At 45.2% G+C, this 27,402-nt stretch overlaps 1 protein-coding gene across 1 annotated transcript in view; it reads left to right on the top strand.

The window, feature by feature from the left end:
* The window catches only part of LOC143781813 (sodium channel protein type 5 subunit alpha-like), a 514,560-nt gene that overhangs the window by 155,195 nt on the left and 331,963 nt on the right, over window positions 1-27,402 (top strand). The window contains exons 3-4 of the mRNA XM_077268674.1: window positions 5,047-5,165; window positions 7,215-7,304. Of these exons, the coding sequence (XP_077124789.1) occupies window positions 5,047-5,165; window positions 7,215-7,304 (209 nt within the window). The remainder of the gene's footprint in view (window positions 1-5,046; window positions 5,166-7,214; window positions 7,305-27,402) is intronic.

The raw sequence follows: 27,402 nt of genomic DNA, 5'->3' as shown, positions 1-27,402 counted from the left end.
CAAGGAAAACTAAATCTCCAAGCAGTCATAAATACTTGGAGACCACCCAAGCATACTCTGGAAAACCCAGTATTTGCTCCTCACTAATTATGATCACTGTCCCCATTGGGTCTCATAGTCTAAATTCGCCATCAGTGTTTTGTAATTTTTGGAGGAAGCCCATGCAAACACGGGGAGAAAATACAAACTCCATGCAGATGTTATCCTTAGTGGGATTTGAACCCAGGACTCCATTGCTGCAAAGTAACAGTGCTAAACTTGAAGCAAACCTGTCATCAGGATTTTGCTAAGTAAACTACAGACACTGTCAGGTTGACTGTTACACTGAATAAAATGATACCTGGGGTGAAGAAAGCCATCTTGCGGTTGTTGTTTAATCTCTGTTTTCAGTTTTCAGTTAACCCCTTAAGGACCAGGGGTATTTCCATTTTTGCGTTTCCATTTTTTGCTCCCCTTCTTCCCACAGCCATAACTTTTTAATTTTTCCATCAATATGGTCATTTGAGGGCTTGTTTTTTGTGGGATGAGTTTTACTTTTGAATGGCTTACGAGCTAAACAGATTACGGCAACATTTTGTCGGAGGAATAAGAAAAAATTGTTTCCCGAAAAATGGCGCCACCATCAGCGCATGTGCAGTAGTATCTATCGGTAAGAGATAGATGTTACTGCGCAGGCGCCATTTTACTGGAAGTATTTTTTTTTCAAAGCCCACACTATAAACTGCAATATTTAAAATTAGAGGTAGGTCACTGAAGGAACAGTGATCTGTCAGTTCAACCACAATAATGAAGATGAGGCCAGAGAGCACCAAATAAAGCCCTGCTGACAGCCCTGCTCACAGCACTGCCCCGAAGCACGAGAATCTGATAAACTAAAAACGGAAAACAAAGATTAAACAACAACCAAAAGATGGATATCATCACCCCAGGTATCATTTTAATCAGTATAATGGCGCCAACCTGACACGGTCTGTAGGTTACTTAGCAAAATCCTGATGACAGGTTCGCTTTAATGATTTCCTTTAAGGCCCAGTTATGTTTGTCTATACTGATGTTGCAGATTCTACTTCAGGTTATAAAACTCCTAAAAAAATCTTTTCTTTACAGTCACCTTATAACTTTCACTATGCAAACATCTAATTTCTCTACTATTAACCCCTTAATGACCGCCAATGCGTCTTTTAACTGACCTGAGATATAAGAGACTAGCCTCCCCATACAGGTGACAATCTAGCAGATGTCCACTGTCCACTATAGCTGACAACTTGCTGTATCAGCCATGATCAGTGTTTGCACCGTCCAAATCTGTTTAACCCCTTAGATGCTGCTGTCAATAGTGACTACATCATTATAAATGGTTAATAGAGTGTGGGGGCTTCCTCTTTATCCCAATTGGTGCCCTCAGATCATGATTTTGTGGTCCTGATGTTTGCTATGGCAATTCACGACCAAATAGCGGCCTAAGAATCTAATGGCTGTTGTAACCTGTTCAGAAGTTAGAGACATTTAGGTGGTAAAAATACACATTTTCATTTCTGTCATACCACTTTGCATTAATTCCTGTAAAGCACCTGAAGAGTTAATAAACTACCTGACTGCAATTTTCAATACGTCAGGGAGTGCTGATTTAAAAATGATATCACATTTGGGGGTTTCCCAATATATAGGAGACCTAAAGTCACTTAAAACATGGATAAGTCTCTAAAAAAATAAATTTTGTAAATTTCCTTGAAAAAATGAAAAATTGCTGCTACATTTTTAATCCTCCTAAAATGCTAACAAAATAAAATAACATTTTACAAATGGTGCTGATGTAAAGCTGACATGAGGGAAATGTCATTTATTAATGGTTTGCTGTAGTATGGCCATCTGGATTAAAGGAATAATCATTCAAATTTTGGAAATTGCTAATTTTTTAAAATTTTTCTCAAATTTTTGATATTTTTTTAATAAATAAACACAAAACATATTGACCTATATTTACCATTATCATAAAGTATAATGTGTCACGGAAAAACAATCTCAAAATCACTGGGATTTGTTGAAGTGTTGCAGAGTTATTATTACCACATAAAGTGACACTGGTCAGATTTCAAAAATTTGGCTCCGTCACTAAGGCTAGGGTCACATTGCGTTAGGGCAATCCGTTAAGCGCATAGCGCTAGCAGGTTGCGCTAATGCAATGCTTCTCTAGGGTCCGCGTTCGGCGTCCTCGCTAGCGCAGATCCCCGATCTGCACTAGCGAGGAACGGACCTCGGGCGCGCCGCGGACGCTGCAAGCAGCGTCCGAGGTCCGTCACTCAAATGACGCGACATCGCTAGCGCACGCCCAATGTGGGCGTGCGTTAGCGACGCACTCACCATTACAGGCTATGGCGGCGTTAACGGACTACGTTAACACCGCGTTATGCCGCGGTGTAACGTAGTCCGTTAAACGCGGTCACATAACGCAATGTGACCGTAGCCTAAGGGGTTAAAGAAATAGAGGGAGGACATTGTTTCCTGCTTTAACAATGAATGTTACAGGGAATCTTTCATCAGGATTTCTCCCCTGATTTATTTATACAGTGCCTACAAGTAGTATTCAACCCCCTGCAGATTTAGCAGGTTTAATAAGATGCAAATAAGTTAGAGCCTTCAAACTTCAAACAAGAGCAGGATTTATTAACAGATGCATAAATCTTACAAACCAAAAAGTTTTGTTGCTCAGTTAAATTTTTATAAATTTTAAACATAAAAGTGTGGGTCAATTATTATTCAACCCCTAGATTTAATATTTTGTGGAATAACCTTTGTTTGCAATTACAGCTAATAATCGCCTTTTATAAGACCTGATCAGGCCGGCACAGGTCTCTGGAGTTATCTTGGCCCACTCCTCCATGCAGATTTTCTCCAAGTTATCTAGGTTCTTTGGGTGTCTCATGTGGACTTTAATCTTGAGCTCCTTCCACAAGTTTTCAATTGGGTTAAGGTCAGGAGACTGACTAGGTCACTGCAACACCTTGATTTCTTGCCTCTTGAACCAGGCCTTGGTTTTCTTGGCTGTGTGCTTTGGGTCGTTGTCTTGTTGGAAGATGAAATGACGACCCATCTTAAGATCCTTGATGGAGGAGCGGAGGTTCTTGGCCAAAATTTCCAGGTAGGCCGTGCTATCCATCTTCCCATGGATGCGGACCAGATGGCCAGGCCCCTTGGCTGAGAAACAGCCCCACAGCATGATGCTGCCACCACCATGCTTGACTGTAGGGATGGTATTCTTGGGGTTGTACGCAGTGCCATCCAGTCTCCAAACGTCACGTGTGTGGTTGGCACCAAAGATCTCGATCTTGGTCTCATCAGACCAGAGAACCTTGAACCAGTCAGTCTCAGAGTCCTCCAAGTGATCATGAGCAAACTGTAGACGAGCCTTGACATGATGCTTTGAAAGTAAAGGTACCTTACGGGCTCGTCTGGAACGGAGACCATTGCGGTGGAGTACGTTACTTATGGTATTGACTGAAACCAATGTCCCCACTGCCATGAGATCTTCCCGGAGCTCCTTCCTTGTTGTCCTTGGGTTAGCCTTGACTCTTCGGACAAGCATGGCCTCGGCACGGCAGGAAACTTTCAAAGGCTGTCCAGGCCGTGGAAGGCTAACAGTAGTTCCATAAGCCTTCCACTTCCGGATGATGCTCCCAACAGTGGAGACAGGTAGGCCCAACTCCTTGGAAAGGGTTTTGTACCCCTTGCCAGCCTTGTGACCCTCCACGATCTTGTCTCTGATGGCCTTGGAATGCTCCTTTGTCTTTCCCATGTTGACCATGTATGAGTGCTGTTCACAAGTTTGGGGAGGGTCTTAAATAGTCAGAAAAGGCAGGAAAAAGAGATAATTAATCCAAACATGTGAAGCTCATTGTTCTTTGTGCCTGAACTACTTCTTAATACTTTAGGGGAACCAAACAGAATTCTGGTGGGTTGAGGGGTTGAATAATAAATGACCCTCTGAAAAACTTTTCCCAATTTAAAAAAAAAATAAACAAAGAAATAACATTCTTTTTTGCTGCAGTGCATTTCACACTTCCAGGCTGATCTACAGTCCAAATGTCACAATGCCAAGTTAATTCCAAATGTGTAAACCTGCTAAATCTGCAGGGGGTTGAATACTACTTGTAGGCACTGTATATGTCCGTTCCATGACTAGTCAGTTCCTCCATTAGTGAGATATCAGCATTTGAATTAATATTCAAATGAAGCTAAAGAGCTTTCTGTAGATCTCAAGCCTCTGCCACTCCAGCTCTATTTCCTGTCTATTGTTATTGATAGGTGGACATTCACTTTAGGTTTGATATATAACAAAATAGAAGTTCACCTGTCCAGGCTTAGGGCTTCAGTTTGCAGTTTTTCTATGTAACTGCAGACTTGTGAATCGTCACATTATGCAGTGTGTAATGTCAGGGTTCCTGGCATCGGGAGCAGACGGACACGTGATCGCAAGTACGTGAACTGAATACTTTTGGCAACATTATGACTAGATGTGTTCAGCCTCACTCAATTCTTGTGTTAAGCGAGCCGGCACATGTATAGTCAGCACGTGACCTCATGTACACAAATTGCATACTTGCAGTCATGTGCCAGCCTGCTTCCGACACCAGAGAATCCTGACAGTGTGCAATGTGCACCGTGAGGTTTCACAGCTCTGTAGCCACAAAGTGACTGCAGACTTGAACTCCAATCCTGGACAACAGCTTATGTTCAAAAATAAATTATCGGCATACCATTTTCATTGGCACCTACTATACCATAAAGTTCAGGGATCCATCCTCTGTCAAGAACGTCAGTCCGCAGAGTCCCTAAAGTGATACTGTATGTGCCAAATAGTTGTTATTTGAACGCTGCATTACAGCTCTGTGCAGCTCAGAACATTTACAAATCTGTTTGGCCGTGTGCATGAGGTCGAATAATCTCTGATATTCTAGTAAATTGTGCACTTCTCATAAAGTATGGTCTCTGTTAGATACGTGGTAAGAATTTCACTGCATTGATCTTTTCTTTACCTTTTTTCTCTAGACCTTTATAGTACTAAACAAAGGGAAGACAATCTTCAGATTTAGTGCCACACCTGCTTTGTATATAATTAGCCCTTTCCATCCTATCAGAAGAGCTGCAATCAAAATTTTGGTACATTCATATCCTTTCAAATGAAATAACATTTTGTCTGTGCTCCTGACTAATCATCATACTCCAAATATTCTCAATAAATGCCATCTATTTGCTTTAGGGCTCGTTCAGACAAGCGTAGAATCGGTCCATGTGCTGTCCGGGTGCGCTACAAACCAAATACATAGAGCACAAGGGCCTATTATAGTCAATGTGTCAGTACGCATGGATGGTTTTCTACACAGACCGGCTATGGCAGATTTTTTGAACTGAGCCTAAGAGTATGTGCAGATGTTCAGTAATTGGCAGCGCTTTTGATGCAGCACATGTCCGCTGTGTCAAAAGTGCTGCCGGCTATTGCCTACATTGTATGGCTGAATTTTTTTCTTGCGGAGACTGGTGTCTTCGCAAGAGAAATTGACGTGCTGCAGTCTAGAAAGACGCACCGCATGTCCATCTCCACAGGTGAGCCCCTGACATCTCTGGACGCATAGTAGACATGGGATTTCTTGAAATCCCATCCACTATGCTGTAACATCTGGATGCTGCAGGTTGGACGCTGTGCAGGTACGCAGCGTCCAGCCGGCAGCGTTTACTGACTGTGTGCACCTACCCTACCTGATTCAGCAGCCAAATCTGGAGCTGTTTTAGGCATAAATGTCTCAAGAATTGACACCTTATCACTTTTCCACTCAGAAAATAAAACAAGTGGAAAACAGCAGCATGCGTAATAAAATTATATTTATATTGTATTCAATAAAAAGCTTATTAAAAGAATAATATGTAGATTTTGTAGCAAAATCTATTCTTAAATCTTAAAAAAATGGTGTGAACCCATCCTAAGGATATGTTCAGAGGTTTTTTTACGTTGATTTTCACATAGATCTGCTTCAAAATTCACATCAAAGAGTATCCAAGAATTTTTGAAGCCGTTTTTCATGTGTATCTGCTTCAAAGTCCACATCCAGTCCAAAGTCCTGACAATGATGTATTTTACTAAAAAGTTTAATTCTTGGAAAATCAAGTCAATAAAAAAGGAGAGAAAATTAGTACAAAAGGTTTCAACTACTTAAGATCAATCAATGCTCGTGATAGAGATATATTTAATCACTTAACATGCTGCGATTGACAGCAGTTAAAGAAAATATCTAGGACTTTAGAAAAAAAGGCATCTAGTTGCCTACAGAAGCAACTACCTGTCTGTTGTACCCAGCGTCGGTCCTTGACCTCTCCTGCCAGAGATTCTGCAGTTTCTCTTCCTGCTGACAGGGCGGGACTACTGGTGTCATGCTGATTGACAGCCATCTCGCTGCCTAACTGGGAGAAGCCAGCTGTCAATTAGCATGACACCAGTAGTCCCGTCCTGTCTACAGGAAGAGAAATGGCTGCTCTGTTGACAGGGAACAACTAAATCTCTGGCAGGAGTGGTCAATGACCGGTGCTGGGTACAACAGGCAGATAGTTGCCTCTGTTAGCAACTACATTTCTTTTTTTTTAAGGTCACGAAAATCCCCTTTAATGCAAATGACTTCCACATGTCTGTAGAGTTTTAGGCACTGTAAAATGTCAGTGTCATAGTCTTATATGTTGATTAATAATTTTCTTAAGGTTTCATATTTGGTTTAATATTTTCTCAAAACATTCCACGAGACAGTGTTATGGGTAATATACCAAGAAAGACGTAATAGCCAACAAAGTCTCATAACGTTCGTGAGAAGATGGCAACTGATGGAAATTTCCATTGAGAACTACATTTGTCTGTAAATGGAATAGGAATCCTGCTCACATGGTAATGAACAGAATTGTTTGTGCTCACAACAGTGTGCATTTATTTTCTCTAAGTGCTCATGACCGAGTGGTCCGTGTCCCACGATTTGGCCTCACTGGTGATCCCGTAATCTGGCTTTGAGTCAGAACACACAGTTACAACAGACCCACGGGTCCAACTTTCACTACTCTCAGTGACTCCCAAAAAGTCAGTTATTGGGAAAATGATAGACACTGTACATCTTTTGTTTGTGCATATACTGTATATATAATTGCACATCAAAGTATTTTCCTTAACTTATGATTTTAACTTTGTTCAGTATGTTTATAATGTGCACTATCCTCACAAACTGCGTGTTCATGGCCATGTCTGACCTGGGAACATGGGGCAAATATGTAGAGTAAGTATTCTTCATATAATATCTACATGTGTCCTGCATTGTTATCTGTCACTGGAAATGTGTCTAGTGCCTAGACAATAACACTTGCACTTTTATAATTAGCTTGAACCCATATAGAACTAATTTTACGTGTGTTAATAATTGTATAATTCTAATATGATTTTCATGCATAAACTATTTAATGTCATTGATATTCATAAATAAGTGCGTTCATATCAGTTGGCGAAATCTTTGATCGACTGACATACAAAAAAAACTGTCCATAGCAAACATAAGTTTTGTTTAACTGTGTTATAAAGTAAATAGTTTTTACACTAGAACTGAATGGGTGCTTATGAAACTTTATGGCATAGTGTTGCATATATTGGGGCCGTATAATTAGTGTGCACTGAGTCAATGTATATACGCTGTAAAAGGAGATTGGTGGTGTGGACGATGTTATCCTTTCGCTTGTCTTTCATTTCCATTTTGTAACATGTCATCATTATTACAGTTGTTAATTTTGATAAATACTTCTCCTCAGAAGCCAGTAACGAGACTTGTGTAACATCCTACATAGAATTCTTAAAAAAAGTGTAAACAATAGTACATTTATACTCCTGTTAAATTCATCTGGGATCAGAAAGAGGATGTAAAACTCATTTCATTCTGTTAAATAGTATTTCAGCCACATACTATTTAAAGTTTTCACTTAGCTTTCATGAGTCCTTATCTAAAGTGTGCCAAAACCTCAATAAAAGTAAGGCAGATTTAGCATTTAGCAATACTTGACAAGATTGGCAGGCTGTAATATTAGAGAGACCTATATGTTAAGGCACACAAAACATGCAGTCAGAAATGTTTGGCTGTATCCACAACCTTTATAGAGCCTTCAACCATCCACATAAATTCTGTCACCTTTTTATGCCTCATTCTCCAGTTAAACCCTGGTGCCTGGAAAATTTCCTGGGTGCAGAAGGTCTCCCCTTTCTCTTGTAGCCCCCTAGACATTCCCTGAGAGTTTGAAAGTATACATTCAGAACACTGTGAAAGCTGTGTGTTCTCTATGTGAGCAGTAGTTGAGGACATTCAATGTGATCATTTTTGGAGCATTCAGCATCTTGAGTAACATGACTTGAATGCCACCATATGCTTTGCCTAATTCTGCTGACCACTTCAGCTTAGAGATGAAGAGTTAAATAATGTCTGACAACCTGGTTACTATGGAGACTGTTACCTGGTGAGGTGGATTCACCAACCCAAGGTCCAGGTGGGCACACGGGATGCGGGCGTTGGGGCAGCAGATGAATGAGACAAACAGGACACAGACAGCAGAGGTACAGGAAGCAGGAGGACATTCAGGAGACCACAGATAGGTATCAGCTTTACTGGAAGCCCGTAGCAGACAGGAGATGTCATGGAGACCACAGACAAGTAGCGGAGTTCATTGGAAGCTGCAGGCAGACTGAAGACATCCTGGAGACCGCAAACAGGGAGTAGAGTTATTAGAAGCATCAGGCAGACCGGAGATGTTCTGGAGACCTCAGAAAGGTAGCAAAGTTACTGGAAGCTGCAGGCAGACAGGAAACATACTGGAGACCTCAAATGTTTGACAAGGTTACTAGAAGCTGCAGGCAAACAGATGCAGTGCACTGAAAGTCTTGGGAATACTGAAATCTTAATATCAAGACACAGGTGTGTGTCTTGGTGAACCTTTTATATAAGCCCGGGAAAATAATCACATGGGATCATGCAAGGCCTTCTGCAAAGCCCTACGTTGAGCACAACAGAGTTAGCGGACCAGGGTAAAAGAAATAAAGCACGGATCGGGGACAGGTACATAAAATAGGCACTTCCTAATAATTAAAATCCTCTGAATGGGTTTACCAAGCATTACTTCCCTAACTGCTCTACAGAATTGCCACTGATAAAAGTTTAGGTGGAGTATATCTTATTCTTTTGTGATGCTTATGAATAATCCAAAGCTTCTAGTATATGTTATTATAAAACATTAGAATGGGGCCATACAGAGCAGTGGTGGTGCGACTGGCCGTACGTGCCCAAAACTCCACCAACCACTGTGTCCAATTGCCGCATGATTATGATTCACAATCGTGTGGCCATTGGCCCAGCGTGGATGGACACAGCTTTGTCACCTCGGCCCCTGCCACATCATATTTTCCTACCCTAATTATAGTAAGTAAATCCCAAACCCCAATTTTTTTTAACGAAATTCAAGTGAAGTCAAATATTTTCCATTTTACCAGACTGAGAAGTTTCTGGCTCTTGAGGACTGGGGATGATTAATCTGCCTTTGAAGAATGCTTTATGTTAACCCATTAAGCACTTCATTATGATACCTATGATATCTATTATTGTATCATATTTCTTCCCTAAATATATTTTCATGCTGTTGATCAATTGCTTTTCTTATTGATATTGATGTCTATATTTTAATGAAATGCTTTGCCAGGGCTTTCTTATCTTGTGAGACACAATAGGCACGTAAGTAACCTTCTAACTCCACCGCGCCCTCATGAACTTCTCTAACTCACTGGTTATGCTGCATCATAATTGCACCATGGGAAGGACATTCTCAGCTGCATTTTGTCATTCAGAGATAGAAAATGTTATATGATTTTTTTTGTCATTACATACAGTATACAGCGCTTTTACAACTTTGTCCTCGTTCATATGCTTAATCATGTTTTATACACTTAGATTTAGGTTATACCATCATCATGAAATGTTAAAATATTAAAAACCTATAAACAGGAAGATACCTTTTTGACAATTGTTGGCCTGATCATTATATTGGGCTAAAAATATTAACAATTGACCCTATTTTTTTATTGAGTGAAATTAGAGATTTGATGGATGTATTTGTGAATTTGCACTTAGCTTAGAATCCAAGATATTTACTGTAATGTTATGTAGATGGCTGAATGGTGATGGCTGAAGTGAAGAGTTCCATAGCAGAATAGTAGAGTTTCAAGGGTGTTAGTGCCATAGAGACTGCCCATGTGTCATGGTACAAAAGATATAACAATTTTCTCATTTGCATTTACTATGAATCCTTTAGCCGGCCAAGCACATTAGATGGCTGCTGGACGAACGATGTTGATTGTTCATCTGGCAGCCTTCTCAACCAACTCTCCCATACACAAGAATCCTCTTTACCTGAGTACTCCTATGTTCTATATGAGAAAACTACCATCAGACAAGTTGGCCAGCTACTTCTCTCGTAGATCAATGCAATCAGCAGTCCAATAGTCTGGACATGCACAATCGATATATGTCCTTACCATTAGTTGACCGGTGCCCCCGTACACATTAAAGCAGTTTCTTTTCTTTTGTTTTCAGGGGTGTTTTCAGATGTCTTCTCTCTTGAAAACACATTCATACATGTTGGCGTTGAGAACTCATGTGTATAGGGGAGTAGGACAGATAGCTATCTCCCAAATGTACGTTCTGTCAACCGTTAACTTGTACATGTCCAGCTTTTCCCTCTTTTTCCAACACAGTTGGAAGAATTAGCTGGGTAGAAAGGCAAATTGAGCAATTGTAAGTATGTAGTGCTATATAATATGATGACTAAAATATATTAAGAGGATAAAAACTTTAATGGGAGCGCTTCTTTAAAAACAAGTAAAAATGATGCCACACGATTGGTCTGTTTTTTGTTGGATGAAAAAACTGAAACTGAGGTATAAGGGTAAGTTCACACAGGGCTTTTTGATGCTTTTTTTCTGCAGCAAAACCTGATTTCTTGCCAGGAAAGAAGCTGCGTCAAAAACGCAGGTTTAGGTGCATTTTTTTTCATGCGTTTTTTGTCTCTTTGTGCATGCTAATAAAGTTGAGTGCCCCCAGAGAAAAAAAACTGCTTCCTCTACAACCACCCATATGATTAGTTGGGAAACATTAATGCGCATCCTCCTATACCAAGACATGGCTAACACCTCACTACTACCTGACACTACCTCACAATAGATCACTGTCACTATGGACACCTCACTACCTGACACTCCCTCACAATAGCTCACTGTCACTATGGACACCTTGCTACCTGACACTACCTAAGAATACCTCACTGTCACTATGGACACCTCACTACCTGACACTACCTCACAATAGATCACTGTCAGGACACCTCACTACCTGACACTACCTCACAATAGATCACTGTCAGGACACCTCACTACCTGACACTCCCTCACAATAGCTCACTGTCACTATGGACACCTTGCTACCTGACACTACCTCACAATAGATCACTGTCACTATGGACACCTCAGGACCTGACACTACCTCACAATAGATCACTGTCAGGACACCTCACTACCTGACACTACCTCACAATAGATCACTGTCACTATGGACACCCCACTAACCACACCCCAAAACTCTTGGCTGTGAGGTCACTTCCTGCTGGCCATGACTTTTCTGCACAATGAAAGCAGCAAGTAATAATACCTGCGTTTTTGCAGCATTTGTGCAGCGTTTTTTCCAACATCCATTCATGCCAGTGGGTGAAAAACACTGCAAAAACGCAGTAGAAACAGTGAAAGAAGTGACATGCTCTATGTCCAAAAAATGCAGCAAAGCACAAAATCCTGAGGACACAAAAACCCAATGTGTGTGCATGAGATTTCTGAAATCCCATAGGCTTCCCTGGTACTGTAAAATGCAGCTGAAAATTAGCATAAAAAAGCCAAAAAAAAAAAAAAAAGCAGCAAAAACGCCCTGTGTGAACTTGGTGACCAGAAAAATACCCACAGGAAAATTGCCCACAGGAACATTGCCCACATGAAAAATGCACACAGGAAAAATGCCCACAGGAAAATTGCCCACACGGAAAATTCCCCACACGGAAAATTCCCCACACGGAAAATTCCCCACACGGAAAATTGCCAATTACAGCATCACAAAAGTTTCAGATCTATGATATTTCAGGTGCAAGGTGAGGATGTTCAAATATGTGATCAACTTGTGATTTACAGTTGACCTAGTGCAAAACTGCAAAAATGATGATCTGTGATTTGCAGCAGTCTGTCATTCTCAGCACTAGATAGATCTAGTCTGCTCTCTTCTCTCACTGATTCTGCCTTACTCCTCCCACCAGCCCAAAACAGCAGCACATGCAGAACCAGCAGCAGTGTGATCCAGAGGAGCCATCACTGCTATCAGTGCTCACAAAAGTATCACTGCTGCTGGCAGAGATATTTGGTCCTGGAAGCCCAGAAGGCACCGCAGAAAGGTGAGATTCTGTCACTTGTACCACTTTGTGTTCTTGCTGAGAATGTATGATATGCTTTTGCAGTGGAGTCCGATGGGCCCCAGTGCGAAATTTGGCGCTTCCCCCCCCCACACACGTTGGTCAGATGTATGGGCCCCTGTAGTGTTCTAAATTCTATAAAGACGTATGAATTGCCCCCCTCCCCCTTCATTATGTAGTAATGTCCCCCATACTGGTATATATGCCCATCATCCTGGTGAATATGTCTGCATCCTGGTATATATGTCCTAATGCTGGTATATATGGTCCCCATCCTAGTATGTATGGTCCACATGATCTCCATCCTGGTATTTATGCCCCCTTTCTACTATATATGTCCCTATCCTGGTTTACATGGTCCCCAATCCTATTGTGTTTAATTATGCATTAGGGTCAGAACGGGGACACATAAATAGGGTATGTGCAGAACCGCACTGTGATTTACTGTACAATGTAAATCAATGTGAAAAAAAAAGCTGTGCACATGATGCAGAAAAATCCACGCAGAAACGCTGCAGATATCAAAGAAGTGCATGTCGCTTCTTTTGTGCAGTTCTGCAGCTTTTCTGCACCCCTCCATGATAAAAATCCACACTGGTAAAATCTGCACAGAAACTGCACAAAAACTGCACAGAAACTGCAACAAAAATGCACAAAAACTGCATCAAATCTGCACCTGCGTTTTCTGCCAGCAGATGCAGATTTAGTGCAGAAAATTCTGCACCACATTTCCTACGTGTGCACATAGCCATATATACACTAGGATTGGGGACCATGTAAACCAGGATAGGGACATATATACCAGAAAGGGGGCATAAATACCAGGATGGAGATCATGTGGACCATACATACTAGGATTGGGACCATATATACCAGCATTAGGACATATATACCAGGATGCAGACATATTCACCAGGATGATGGGCATATATACCAGTATGGGGGACATTACTACATAATGAAGGGGGAGGGGGGCAATTCATACGTCTTTATAGAATTTAGAACACTACAGGGGCCCATACATCTGACCAACGTGTGTGGGGGGGGGGAAGGGCCAAATTTCGCACTGGGGCCCATCGGACTCCACTGCAAAAGCACATCATACATTCTCAGCAAGAACACAAAGTGGTACAAGTGACAGAATCTCACCTTTCTGCTGTGCCTTCTGGGCTTCCAGGACCAAATATCTCTGCCAGCAGCAGTGATTCTTTTGTGAGCACTGATAACAGTGATGGCTCCTCTGGATCACACTGCTGCTGGTTCTGCATGTGCTGCTGTTTTGGGCTGGTGGGAGGAGTAAGGCAGAATCAGTGAGAGAAGAGAGCAGACTAGATCTATCTAGTGCTGATAATGACAGACTGCTGCAAACACAGATCATCATTTTTGCAGTTTTGCACTAGGTCAACTGTAAATCACAAGTTGATCACATATTATGTGAACATCCTCACCTTGCACCTGAAATATCATAGATCTGAAACTTTTGTGATGCTGTAATTGGCAATTTTCCGTGTGGGGAATTTTCCGTGTGGGGAATTTTCCGTGTAGGAAATTTTCCGTGTGGGGAATTTTCCGTGTGGGGAATTTTCTGTGTGGGCATTTTTCCTGTGTGCATTTTTCATGTGGGCAATTTTCCTGTGGGCAATTTTCCTGTGGGCATTTTTCAGGGAACCGTGAACTTACCCTAAATGTGACATTATTTGTAGTTGTTTACAATGACAATAGCATTCACAAGAGCTGTATACATAAAACGGCTCAAAACAATTGCAGTGAAACAGTGAAATGAAAAAACTGCACAATGTCTTCAAATACATTTAATAAATTCCGTTTTTAGTAAACTACACATGGTATTGCTTTTCTGCTATTCAGAAAATGAAAAGCTGCCAGTGGTGACATAATGCACGATAATCTGTGAGACAGTGGTAAAATATCTATCAAAGGTTTTTCCCTCATTTTTTAAATTAGGAAGATTCATAAAAAGCAATTTAAAGTCCAAACTTATGTTTGCATATATGATATTGGAGCGCCCCCACACCACCGCAGGGCCGAGGGGTACCCGGAGCCGGGCCTCTGGGTCTCTGCTCTGGGGTTTGTTGTGAATTTGCTTTTTGCTCCCTCTAGTGGTTACTAGTTTTTTGACTCTGGTTTTTCTGTCATTCCTTTTATCCGCACCTGGGTCGTTAGTTAGGGGTGTTGCTATATAAGCTCCCTGGACCTTCAGTTCAATGCCTGGCAACGTAGTTATCAGAGCTAGTCTGCTGTGCTCTTGTCTACTGATCCTGGTTCCAGTTATATCAGCTAAGTCTGCCTTTTGCTTTTTGCTATTTGTTTTGGTTTTGTATTTTTGTCCAGCTTGTTCCAAATCTATATCCTGACCTTTGCTGGAAGCTCTAGGGGGCTGGTGTTCTCCCCCCGGACCGTTAGACGGTTCGGGGGTTCTTGAATTTCCAGTGTGGATTTTGATAGGGTTTTTGTTGACCATATAAGTTACCTTTCTTCATTCTGCTATCAGTAAGCGGGCCTCTCTGTGCTAAACCTGGTTCATTTCTGTGTTTGTCATTTCCTCTTACCTCACCGTCATTATTTGTGGGGGGCTTCTATCCAGCTTTGGGGTCCCCTTCTCTGGAGGCAAGAAAGGTCTTTGTTTTCCTCTACTAGGGGTAGCTAGATTCTCCGGCTGGCGCGTGTCATCTAGAATCAACGTAGGAATGATCCCCGGCTACTTCTAGTGTTGGCGTTAGGAGTAGATATATGGTCAACCCAGTTACCACTGCCCTATGAGCTAGATTTTTGTATTCTGCAGACTTCCACGTTCCTCTGAGACCCTCGCCATTGGGGTCATAACAGTTTGCCAGGCCCGTATTAAATGTTTAATGCATTGCAGAAGAGGGATTATAAGAAAGAAGATTCTGAGTTTTTTTTTTTGTTTCTTTTCTCCTTCCCCTTTACCTCAGAGTGGCTATGCTTGCTGCAGACATGAATGTCCAGACCTTGATTACAAGTGTGGACCAGCTGGCTACTCGTGTGCAGGGCATACAAGACTATGTTATCAGAAATCCTAGGTCAGAACCTAAAATACCGATTCCTGAACTGTTTTCCGGAGACAGGTTTAAGTTTAGGAATTTCGTGAATAATTGTAAATTGTTTTTGTCCCTGAGACCCTGTTCATCAGGAGATTCTGCTCAGCAAGTAAAAATTATTATTTCGTTCTTACGGGGCGACCCTCAGGATTGGGCTTTTTCGCTGGCGCCAGGAGATCCGGCATTGGCTGATCTTGATGCGTTTTTTCTGGCGCTCGGTTTACTTTATGAGGAACCCAATCTTGAGATTCAGGCAGAAAAGGCCTTGCTGTCTATGTCTCAGGGGCAGGACGAGGCTGAAGTGTATTGCCAAAAATTTCGGAAATGGTCCGTGCTGACACATTGGAACGAGTGTGCACTGGCCGCTAATTTTAGAAATGGCCTTTCTGAAGCCATTAAGAATGTTATGGTGGGTTTTCCCATTCCCACAGGTCTGAATGATACTATGGCACTGGCTATTCAAATTGACCGGCGGTTGCGGGAGCGCAAAACCGCAAATTCCCTCATGGTGTTGTCTGAACAGACACCTAATTCGGTGCAATGTGATAGAAAAACCGCAAATTCCCTCATGGTGTTGTCTGAACAGACACCTGATTTAATGCAATGTGATAGAATCCTGACTAGAAATGAGCGGAAAATTCATAGACGCCGGAATGGCTTGTGCTACTACTGTGGTGATTCTACACATGTTATCTCAGCATGCTCTAAACGTATAGCTAAGGTTGTTAGTCCTGTCACCGTTGGTAATTTGCAACCTAAATTTATTCTGTCTGTAACTTTGATTTGCTCACTGTCATCTTATCCTGTCATGGCGTTTGTAGATTCAGGTGCTGCCCTGAGTCTCATGGATCTCTCATTTGCTAAGCGCTGTGGATTTACTTTTGAACCATTAGAAAATCCTATTCCTCTTAGGGGTATTGATGCTACACCATTGGCAGCAAATAAACCGCAGTATTGGACTCAGGTTATCATGTGCATGACTCCTGAACACCGCGAGGTGATACGTTTCCTGGTTTTACATAAAATGCATGATTTGGTCGTTTTAGGGCTGCCATGGTTACAGACCCATAATCCAGTCCTGGACTGGAAGGCTATGTCAGTCTCAAGTTGGGGCTGTCGTGGTATTCATGAGGATTCCCTGCCTGTGTCTATTGCTTCTTCTACGCCTTCGGAAGTTCCGGAGTATTTGTCTGATTATCAGGATGTCTTCAGTGAGTCTGAGTCCAGTGCACTGCCTCCTCATAGGGACTGTGACTGTGCTATAGATTTGATCCCAGGCAGTAAATTTCCTAAGGGAAGACTGTTTAATCTGTCGGTACCTGAACATACCGCTATGCGTTCATATATCAAGGAGTCTCTGGAAAAAGGACATATTCGTCCGTCTTCTTCCCCTCTTGGTGCGGGATTCTTTTTTGTGGCAAAAAAGGACGGATCTTTGAGACCTTGTATTGATTATCGGCTTTTAAATAAGATCACTGTCAAATTTCAGTATCCTTTACCGCTGTTGTCTGACTTGTTTGCCCGGATTAAGGGTGCCAAGTGGTTCACCAAGATAGACCTTCGCGGTGCGTACAACCTTGTGCGCATTAAGCAAGGTGATGAATGGAAAACCGCATTCAATACGCCCGAAGGTCATTTTGAGTACTTGGTGATGCCTTTTGGGCTCTCCAATGCGCCTTCAGTTTTTCAGTCCTTTATGCATGACATTTTCCGGAAGTATCTGGATAAATTTTTGATTGTTTATCTGGATGATATTTTGGTTTTTTCTGATAATTGGGATTCGCATGTGGAGCAGGTCAGGTTGGTCTTTAAAATTTTGCGTGAAAATTCTTTGTTTGTCAAGGGCTCAAAGTGTCTCTTTGGTGTACAGAAGGTTCCCTTTTTGGGGTTCATTTTTTCCCCTTCTGCTGTGGAGATGGACCCAGTCAAGGTCCGAGCTATTCTTGATTGGACTCAGCCCTCGTCAGTTAAGAGTCTTCAGAAGTTCTTGGGCTTCGCTAACTTCTACCATCGTTTTATCGCTAATTTTTCTAGCATTGTGAAACCTTTGACGGATATGACCAAGAAGGGCTCCGATGTAGCTAACTGGGCTCCTGCTGCTGTGGAGGCTTTCCAGGAGTTGAAACGCCGGTTTACTTCGGCGCCTGTTTTGTGCCAGCCTGACGTCTCACTTCCCTTTCAGGTTGAGGTGGATGCTTCGGAGATTGGGGCAGGGGCCGTTTTGTCGCAGAGAGGCCCTGGTTGCTCTGTTATGAAACCTTGTGCCTTTTTCTCTAGGAAGTTTTCGCCTGCCGAGCGAAATTATGATGTGGGCAATCGGGAGTTGTTGGCCATGAAATGGGCATTTGAGGAGTGGCGTCATTGGCTCGAGGGTGCTAAGCATCGTGTGGTGGTCTTGACTGATCACAAAAATCTGATGTATCTCGAGTCTGCTAAACGCCTTAATCCGAGACAGGCCCGCTGGTCATTGTTTTTCTCCCGCTTTGATTTTGTTGTCTCGTATTTACCAGGTTCAAAGAATGTGAAGGCCGATGCTCTTTCTAGGAGCTTTGTGCCTGATGCTCCTGGAGTCGCTGATCCTGTTGGTATTCTTAAAGATGGAGTTATCTTGTCAGCTATTTCTCCGGATCTGCGACGTGTGTTGCAGAGATTTCAGGCTGATAGGCCTGAGTCTTGTCCACCTGACAGACTGTTTGTCCCGGATAAGTGGACCAGCAGAGTCATTTCCGAGGTTCATTCCTCGGTGTTGGCAGGTCACCCGGGAATTTTTGGCACCAGAGATCTGGTGGCCAGGTCCTTTTGGTGGCCTTCCTTGTCAAGGGATGTGCGGTCATTTGTGCAGTCCTGTGGGACTTGTGCTCGAGCTAAGCCTTGCTGTTCTCGTGCCAGCGGTTTGCTCTTGCCCTTGCCTGTCCCGAAGAGACCTTGGACACATATCTCCATGGATTTCATTTCTGATCTTCCGCTATCTCAGGGCATGTCCGTTATCTGGGTGATATGTGATCGCTTCTCCAAGATGGTCCATTTGGTTCCTTTGCCTAAGCTGCCTTCATCTTCCGATCTGGTTCCTGTGTTTTTCCAGAACGTGGTTCGTTTGCACGGCATCCCTGAGAATATTGTGTCAGACAGAGGATCCCAGTTCGTTTCCAGGTTCTGGCGATCCTTTTGTAGTAGGATGGGCATTGATTTGTCGTTTTCGTCTGCTTTCCATCCTCAGACTAATGGACAGACGGAGCGAACCAATCAGACTTTGGAGGCTTATTTGAGGTGTTTTGTCTCTGCTGATCAGGACGATTGGGTGACATTCTTGCCGTTGGCTGAGTTTGCCCTTAATAATCGGGCTAGTTCCGCCACCTTGGTTTCGCCTTTTTTCTGCAACTCTGGTTTCCATCCTCGCTTTTCTTCGGGTCATGTGGAGCCTTCTGACTGTCCTGGGGTGGATTCTGTGGTGGATAGGTTGCAGCAGATCTGGAATCATGTGGTGGACAACTTGAAGTTGTCACAGGAGAAGGCTCAGCGCTTTGCCAACCGCCGCCGCGGTGTGGGTCCCCGACTACGCGTTGGGGATTTGGTGTGGCTTTCTTCCCGCTTTGTTCCTATGAAGGTCTCCTCTCCCAAATTTAAACCTCGTTTTATTGGGCCTTACAAGATATTGGAAATCCTTAATCCTGTATCTTTTCGTCTGGATCTTCCTGTGTCGTTTGCTATTCACAATGTATTTCATAGGTCCTTGTTGCGGCGGTACATTGTGCCTGTAGTTCCTTCTGCTGAGCCTCCTGCTCCGGTGTTGGTTGAGGGCGAGTTGGAGTACGTGGTGGAGAAGATCTTGGATTCTCGCCTCTCCAGGCGGAGGCTTCAGTACCTGGTCAAGTGGAAGGGCTATGGTCAGGAGGATAATTCCTGGGTGGTCGCCTCTGATGTTCATGCGGCCGATTTAGTTCGTGCCTTTCATGCCGCTCATCCTGATCGCCCTGGTGGTCGTGGTGAGGGTTCGGTGACCCCTCACTAAGGGGGGGGTACTGTTGTGAATTTGCTTTTTGCTCCCTCTAGTGGTTACTAGTTTTTTGACTCTGGTTTTTCTGTCATTCCTTTTATCCGCACCTGGGTCGTTAGTTAGGGGTGTTGCTATATAAGCTCCCTGGACCTTCAGTTCAATGCCTGGCAACGTAGTTATCAGAGCTAGTCTGCTGTGCTCTTGTCTACTGATCCTGGTTCCAGTTATATCAGCTAAGTCTGCCTTTTGCTTTTTGCTATTTGTTTTGGTTTTGTATTTTTGTCCAGCTTGTTCCAAATCTATATCCTGACCTTTGCTGGAAGCTCTAGGGGGCTGGTGTTCTCCCCCCGGACCGTTAGACGGTTCGGGGGTTCTTGAATTTCCAGTGTGGATTTTGATAGGGTTTTTGTTGACCATATAAGTTACCTTTCTTTATTCTACTATCAGTAAGCGGGCCTCTCTGTGCTAAACCTGGTTCATTTCTGTGTTTGTCATTTCCTCTTACCTCACCGTCATTATTTGTGGGGGGCTTCTATCCAGCTTTGGGGTCCCCTTCTCTGGAGGCAAGAAAGGTCTTTGTTTTCCTCTACTAGGGGTAGCTAGATTCTCCGGCTGGCGCGTGTCATCTAGAATCAACGTAGGAATGATCCCCGGCTACTTCTAGTGTTGGCGTTAGGAGTAGATATATGGTCAACCAAGTTACCACTGCCCTATGAGCTGGATTTTTGTATTCTGCAGACTTCCACGTTCCTCTGAGACCCTCGCCATTGGGGTCATAACAGGGGTTGTCACGGTGGCTAGACCCGGTCCGTGGCCCTGTCTGTCAGTGGGGGACGTCCAGTGCAATAAGTGGTGTTGTAATGGTGCAGTTGTGGGGTGCAGGTCGCGGTAAATAACGAGGACACCAGGTTGCAGTCTCTTTACCTCTTTACTGGAGATCTCTGAGTCCTCAGTCCAGAATACGGTTCACCAGGCTGCGCAAGTCCGGCCGGTCCAATGGCACCTCCAGAGTTCACTTCACAGGTGGAAATCAGTGCCTTCCTTCTTAGCGCTATGTGTTGTAGTCCTTCCCTGCTGTGCTTACGGAAAGTACCCCACAACCGTTGTGTCTGTTTCTTAAGTTCCCTCACAACTCGATTAAATGATGTTCTTCTAATCTTCCGTCCCTTCCTGATGTTACAGTTAGAACGGCACCCGTTTGTCGGATAGGCCTGGAGTTCTTCCGGGACCCTAGAGACGCCCCTCTCCCGCAATTGCCTCCCAAGACTTCATAGGTGATATGTGTTAGACAGCCCGCCTTAAACTGACTGTCCTGCCGCTGTTTAGAGTATTGCTTGAAGCTGAATGTTATAATACTCCCTCGGCGTTCCGGCCACCGGTAGTGCGCCTCAGTAGGGTGTTGCTCCGGTCTTACAGCACGACCCCTACTGGAATTCTCCTATTGCTTGATCTCGTTTCTCACTCAGCACAATCTATCTCGCTTCTAGTCCTTTCTTGGGTCCCGCCGCTTCCCGGAGCTGGCGCGGACCCGTTACGTTCTTTTCAATGCCAAGCCTCTGTCAGGATCCCACCCCTGACAGAGACCCTACTGTCTCTTCCTCCACAACACCCTCTGCCACTAGGTGTTGCTTCGTCCAATCCAGTCAGCTTTCTGATCTAACTTCCTGCCTGACCCCCAGTTTACCCACTATGGTGGGGAGTGGCCTAATGAATAGAACCCTTAGCTCCCCCCGGAGGCCCGGCTGTGAAATGTATTGGTGTCTGTGATACCTGATCAGATGAACTCCTTCAGTGCCATCGGACGCACCATGGCTCCCCATAGTGGCGGAGCCACAGTACTGCAACGACCAGGACTCTGGGGCGCTGCACTCCCCCCTGTTTAAACACAGTACTCCGGGACTGGGAAGAAAACAACAATACAAGTTAGCAAAAAGACATACAATTTTGTTGAGTGCAATGACAATAAGTATACTTGAACAGGCTTCCCTTTATGAGTTTACCCTGAACGGGTTTAGCAGCCCAACAGAAAACAGTAACTATTTACAGATTCATGGTATCGAGGTTTATTCTTTTAAGTCTGGGGGCGATCTCCGTGAGTACTGCCCTCCTCCCGCCACCACATAAAGGGCATCTGCACCCTGGATAGGGGTCTGGGTACTCACGGTTCTCCTCGGAGTGATGGTCCGCAGACACTTGGCACACAGGGAGATCGGGGGAATGGCCGCAGGTCTTGGGGAATCATCAGGGGGTGGTAGTGTCACTTCCGGCTTGTATTTACGTACATGTAAGGCATACCACCCTTTATCCCCCCAGTGGCGGGTATACTTAACTCGGTCTCCTGGATAGAGATCCCGGCCTGGGTGTCCCTCAATGAGATGCGCCTCTACATCCCGCCGGTTTACAAACACTTCCAAGGCGAGACCGGGCTCCTTAATAAAGCCCCAACCTCCCTGCATCCGGAAGGTGTTGACCACGCCATATCGCTGCGGACCCCAATTCTCCTCAGTAGCCTGCCTGACTTGGGCTTTCTTCTGAAGGTCTTTCTCCCGCTCAGCCTGACGTCGGAGCTCCTTCTTGCGGGCCCACTCCTCTTCTTGCTGCCGCAGCCGTTGGCGGTATTCCCTCTGGCGGATGACCTCAACACTCTCCCCCTCCTCCTGGGCATCCCCTGGGAACCCCATCAGATTGGTAGTGGCCGCGCGGGTCCATTTGAAGGTTACTAGTGTTGAGCATTCCGATACTGCAAGTATCGGGTATCGGCCGATATTTGCTGTATCGGAATTTCCGATACCGAGATCCGATACTTTTGTGGTATCGGGTATCGGGTATCGCAACAACATTAATGTAATAATGTGTAAAAGAGAGAATTAAAATAAAAAATATTGCTATACTCACCTCTCCGACGCAGCCTGGACCTCAGCGAGGGAACCGGCAGCGTTGTTTGTTTAAATTTCGCGCTTTTACTTGGTTACGTGAAGTCCCGGCTTGTGATTGGTCAGGGCGGCCATGTTGCCGGGACGCGGACCAATCACAGCAAGCCGTGACGAAATTACGTCACGGCTTGCTGTGATTGGTCCGCGTCCCGGCAACATGGCCGCCATTAACCAATCACAAGCCGTGACGTCACGGGAGGCTGGACATGCGCGTGTTTTAAAAAGCGCGCGTGTCCAGCCTCCAGTGACGTCCCGGCTTATGATTGGTCACGGCGCCATGTTGCCGGGACGCGGACCAATCACAGCAAGCCGTGACGAAATTACGTCACGGCTTGCTGTGATTGGTCCGCGTCCCGGCAACATGGCCGCCATTAACCAATCACAAGCCGTGACGTCACGGGAGGCTGGACATGCGCGTATTTTAAAAAGCGCGCGTGTCCAGCCTCCAGTGACGTCCCGGCTTATGATTGGTCACGGCGCCATGTTGCCGGGACGCGGACCAATCACAGCAAGCCGTGACGAAATTACGTCACGGCTTGCTGTGATTGGTCCGCGTCCCGGCAACATGGCCGCCATTAACCAATCACAAGCCGTGACGTCACGGGAGGCTGGACATGCGCGTATTTTAAAAAGCGCGCGTGTCCAGCCTCCAGTGACGTCCCGGCTTATGATTGGTCACGGCGCCATGTTGCCGGGACGCGGACCAATCACAGCAAGCCGTGACGAAATTACGTCACGGCTTGCTGTGATTGGTCCGCGTCCCGGCAACATGGCCGCCATTAACCAATCACAAGCCGTGACGTCACGGGAGGCTGGACATGCGCGTATTTTAAAAAGCGCGCGTGTCCAGCCTCCCGTGACGTCACGGCTTGTGATTGGTTAATGGCGGCCATGTTGCCGGGACGCGGACCAATCACAGCAAGCCGTGACGTAATTTTGTCACGGCTTGCTGTGATTGGTCCGCGTCCCGGCAACATGGCCGCCCTGACCAATCACAAGCCGGGACTTCACGTAACCAAGTAAAAGCGCGAATTTTAAACAAACAACGCTGCCGGTTCCCTCGCTGAGGTCCAGGCTGCGTCGGACAGGTGAGTATAGCAATATTTTTTATTTTAATTCTTTATTTTACACATTTATATGGATCCCAGGGTCTGAAGGAGAGTTTCCTCTCCTTCAGACCCTGGGAACCATCAGGAATACCGTCCGATACTTGAGTCCCATTGACTTGTATTGGTATCGGGTATCGGTATCGGATTGGATCCGATACTTTGCCGGTATCGGCCGATACTTTCCGATACCGATACTTTCAAGTATCGGACGGTATCGCTCAACACTAAAGGTTACCCATTCTCCCTGGAGCTGCGTGGGTTGTTTAATGGGCTGTAGGGAGCGATCGGCCGTCTGCAGAGTTTCCCAGGGCCTCTCGCATTCAATGCGGCTACACACCCGTCCGGGTGGTCGGGGTGGGGGCGAGTCTACATCCACCAATAGGGGCTCCTCAATCGCCACGCCCGGGTCGGCGCCGTTACCTGCTCCCGCCGCATCTCCGGTGTCGGTCTCCTCTGTAGTCGACGGTGAGAGCGATGCCTGGTGCGGCTCCTCGCCAGGGATGGTTGCTCGCTGGCACAGACTCCGGAACTGCCGGCACAGCTCCTCCACTTCCGCCCCGAGGATTTCCTGATTAGTGATGCAGCCTGGTAAAGACTCCGCCGGCTCCCATTGGTAGAACCTGGCACAGTTCTCCTCTCCCTCTCCGGGGTGGCTTCCGCGCTCCATGCTGCCAATCGGATTCTTCCTCGTGGTCTCCAGCAGTTCTTGTCCCTCCCCGTCCGGAGGGCGGCCTTTCTCTCCTCCACCATCCCACACTAGGAGGCGGGCCCTTCTCCTTGATGGGCACATTCTCTGGACATAGTAATAACGGTGAGGGGCGGGCTCCATTTTCGCGCCACTCTTCCAAGCTACGCCCACGAGGACACGCCCCATGCTCCCTGCGCGCCACATAGTGTTATAATGGCGGCGGTTTTGGCGGGGAATGTCGGGACACAGTCTTTGCAACATAATACAGTCCAAGCACAGTAAATCACAGTTCCAAGGCACACATGACCTGATTCTTCAGGCTTAAGTAGATCCTGTTCGTGACGCCAAGTTTGGAGCGCCCCCACACCACCGCAGGGCCGAGGGGTACCCGGAGCCGGGCCTCTGGGTCTCTGCTCTGGGGTTGTCACGGTGGCTAGACCCGGTCCGTGGCCCTGTCTGTCAGTGGGGGACGTCCAGTGCAATAAGTGGTGTTGTAACGGTGCAGTTGTGGGGTGCAGGTCGCGGTAAATAACGAGGACACCAGGTTGCAGTCTCTTTACCTCTTTACTGGAGATCTCTGAGTCCTCAGTCCAGAATACGGTTCACCAGGCTGCGCAAGTCCGGCCGGTCCAATGGCACCTCCAGAGTTCACTTCACAGGTGGAAATCGGTGCCTTCCTTCTTAGCGCTATGTGTTGTAGTCCTTCCCTGCTGTGCTTACGGAAAGTACCCCACAACCGTTGTGTCTGTTTCTTAAGTTCCCTCACAACTCGATTAAATGATGTTCTTCTAATCTTCCGTCCCTTCCTGATGTTACAGTTAGAACGGCACCTGTTGTGAAATTGGATTTTGGGCTCCCCCGGTGGCCACTGGTGGAATTGAACTGGTGTGCATCATCCTCTCTGTTCACCTGTTTCCATCAGGATGTGGGAGTCGCTATTTAGCCTTGCTCCTCTGTCACTTCCATGCCGGTCATCATTGTAATCAGAAGCCTTTCTGTGCATGTTCCTGCTGCTAGACAACTCCCAGCTAAGTTGGACTTAGTCCTTGTTTGTTTTTGCATTTTGTTCCAGTTCACAGCTGTAGTTTCGTTTCTGTGTCTGGAAAGCTCTTGTGATCTGAAATTGCCACTCTGATGTTATGAGTTAATACTAGAGTCTTAAAGTAATTTCAGGATGGTATTTTGATAGGGTTTTCAGCTGACCATGAAAGTGCCCTTTCTGTCTTCCTGCTATCTAGTAAGCGGACCTCAATTTTGCTAAACCTATTTTCATACTACGTTTGTCATTTCATCTAAAATCACCGCCAATATTTGTGGGGGCCTCTGTCTGCCTTTCGGGGAAATTTCTCTAGAGGTGAGCCAGGACTATATTTTCCTCTGCCAGGATTAGTTAGTCCTCCGGCCGGCGCTGGGCGTCTAGGGATAAAACGCAGGCTACGCTACCCGGCTACTGTTAGTTGTGCAGCAGGTTTAGTTCATGGTCAGTTTAGTTTCCATCCTTCCAAGAGCTAGTTCGTATGTTTGCTGGGCTATGTTCTCTTGCCATTGAGAACCATAACAGGCACCCGTTTGTCGGATAGGCCTGGAGTTCTTCCGGGACCCTAGAGACGCCCCTCTCCCGCAATTGCCTCCCAAGACTTCATAGGTGATATGTGTTAGACAGCCCGCCTTAAACTGACTGTCCTGCCGCTGTTTAGAGTATTGCTTGAAGCTGAATGTTATAATACTCCCTCGGCGTTCCGGCCACCGGTAGTGCGCCTCAGTAGGGTGTTGCTCCGGTCTTACAGCACGACCCCTACTGGAATTCTCCTATTGCTTGATCTCGTTTCTCACTCAGCACAATCTATCTCGCTTCTAGTCCTTTCTTGGGTCCCGCCGCTTCCCGGAGCTGGCGCGGACCCGTTACGTTCTTTTCAATGCCAAGCCTCTGTCAGGATCCCACCCCTGACAGAGACCCTACTGTCTCTTCCTCCACAACACCCTCTGCCACTAGGTGTTGCTTCGTCCAATCCAGTCAGCTTTCTGATCTAACTTCCTGCCTGACCCCCAGTTTACCCACTATGGTGGGGAGTGGCCTAATGAATAGAACCCTTAGCTCCCCCCGGAGGCCCGGCTGTGAAATGTATTGGTGTCTGTGATACCTGATCAGATGAACTCCTTCAGTGCCATCGGACGCACCATGGCTCCCCATAGTGGCGGAGCCACAGTACTGCAACGACCAGGACTCTGGGGCGCTGCACTATTGGCTCTGGGAATATTTTTTTCCTTTCTGGATATAGCCTATTGCTGTCATTACCTGAACTGGAAACTATGGAAAGAAATATATTTATCTCGTCTTTGTCCACAAATGTAAACAAAAGATTGAAAAGCAATCAACAAAGCAATAAGTTGGCTTGTTCTAGTGGATGTAACAAAGGCTTGTTTCGTAGCCGCAATATGATAATCGCCAGCATCTGCTGCTTTAAAATGCAATGGCTTATCTTGTCATTTTCAGCAGGGAGAAAGGAAAATGCCCCAGGTTGCTCAGCAGCACATAACATATCTCCTGGGTGCAGGATCAAAATCACTGCTGCAGATGACAATCATAGGAGCAGTAGAGAAACATCCAACTGCTCTTATAAAAAGAGCTTTGTTTTGGACGCCTCATATAGTTAGACTTTCTGCACTACAGCTAACTGGCAGGTATAGATATACATGAATTGATACCTACAAGCTATTGAATGGTTCATACAGGATGCTGACAGCTTTAGTGAATATATGTGATAAAAATTGGTTTTCAGAAAGAAGGTTGCCCCTTTACTAGCTTTATATGTGGTCTTCTTCTTAAAGAAGGGTCCCCGTCAAAGTTTGGATCCTCTTAATATATTGCAATCATCATATATTATATGACACTGTGTACTTACAATTGCTCATTTTGCCTTTCTACCCAGATAATTCTTCTCTTTTCTTTGCTCTATGTAGAAACAGGATGTCTCTTGTCCTTGAATTTATCCCCTCTGAAACTCCTGACCCAACTGCTCCCTTCTCTTTCCTGCCAGGGACT

This window comes from Ranitomeya variabilis, chromosome 6 (genome assembly GCF_051348905.1).
Source record: "Ranitomeya variabilis isolate aRanVar5 chromosome 6, aRanVar5.hap1, whole genome shotgun sequence".
NCBI lineage: Eukaryota > Metazoa > Chordata > Amphibia > Anura > Dendrobatidae > Ranitomeya > Ranitomeya variabilis.
The sequence above is the reverse complement of the archived record's forward strand: the minus strand, read 5'-3'. Positions and strand labels throughout refer to the sequence as shown.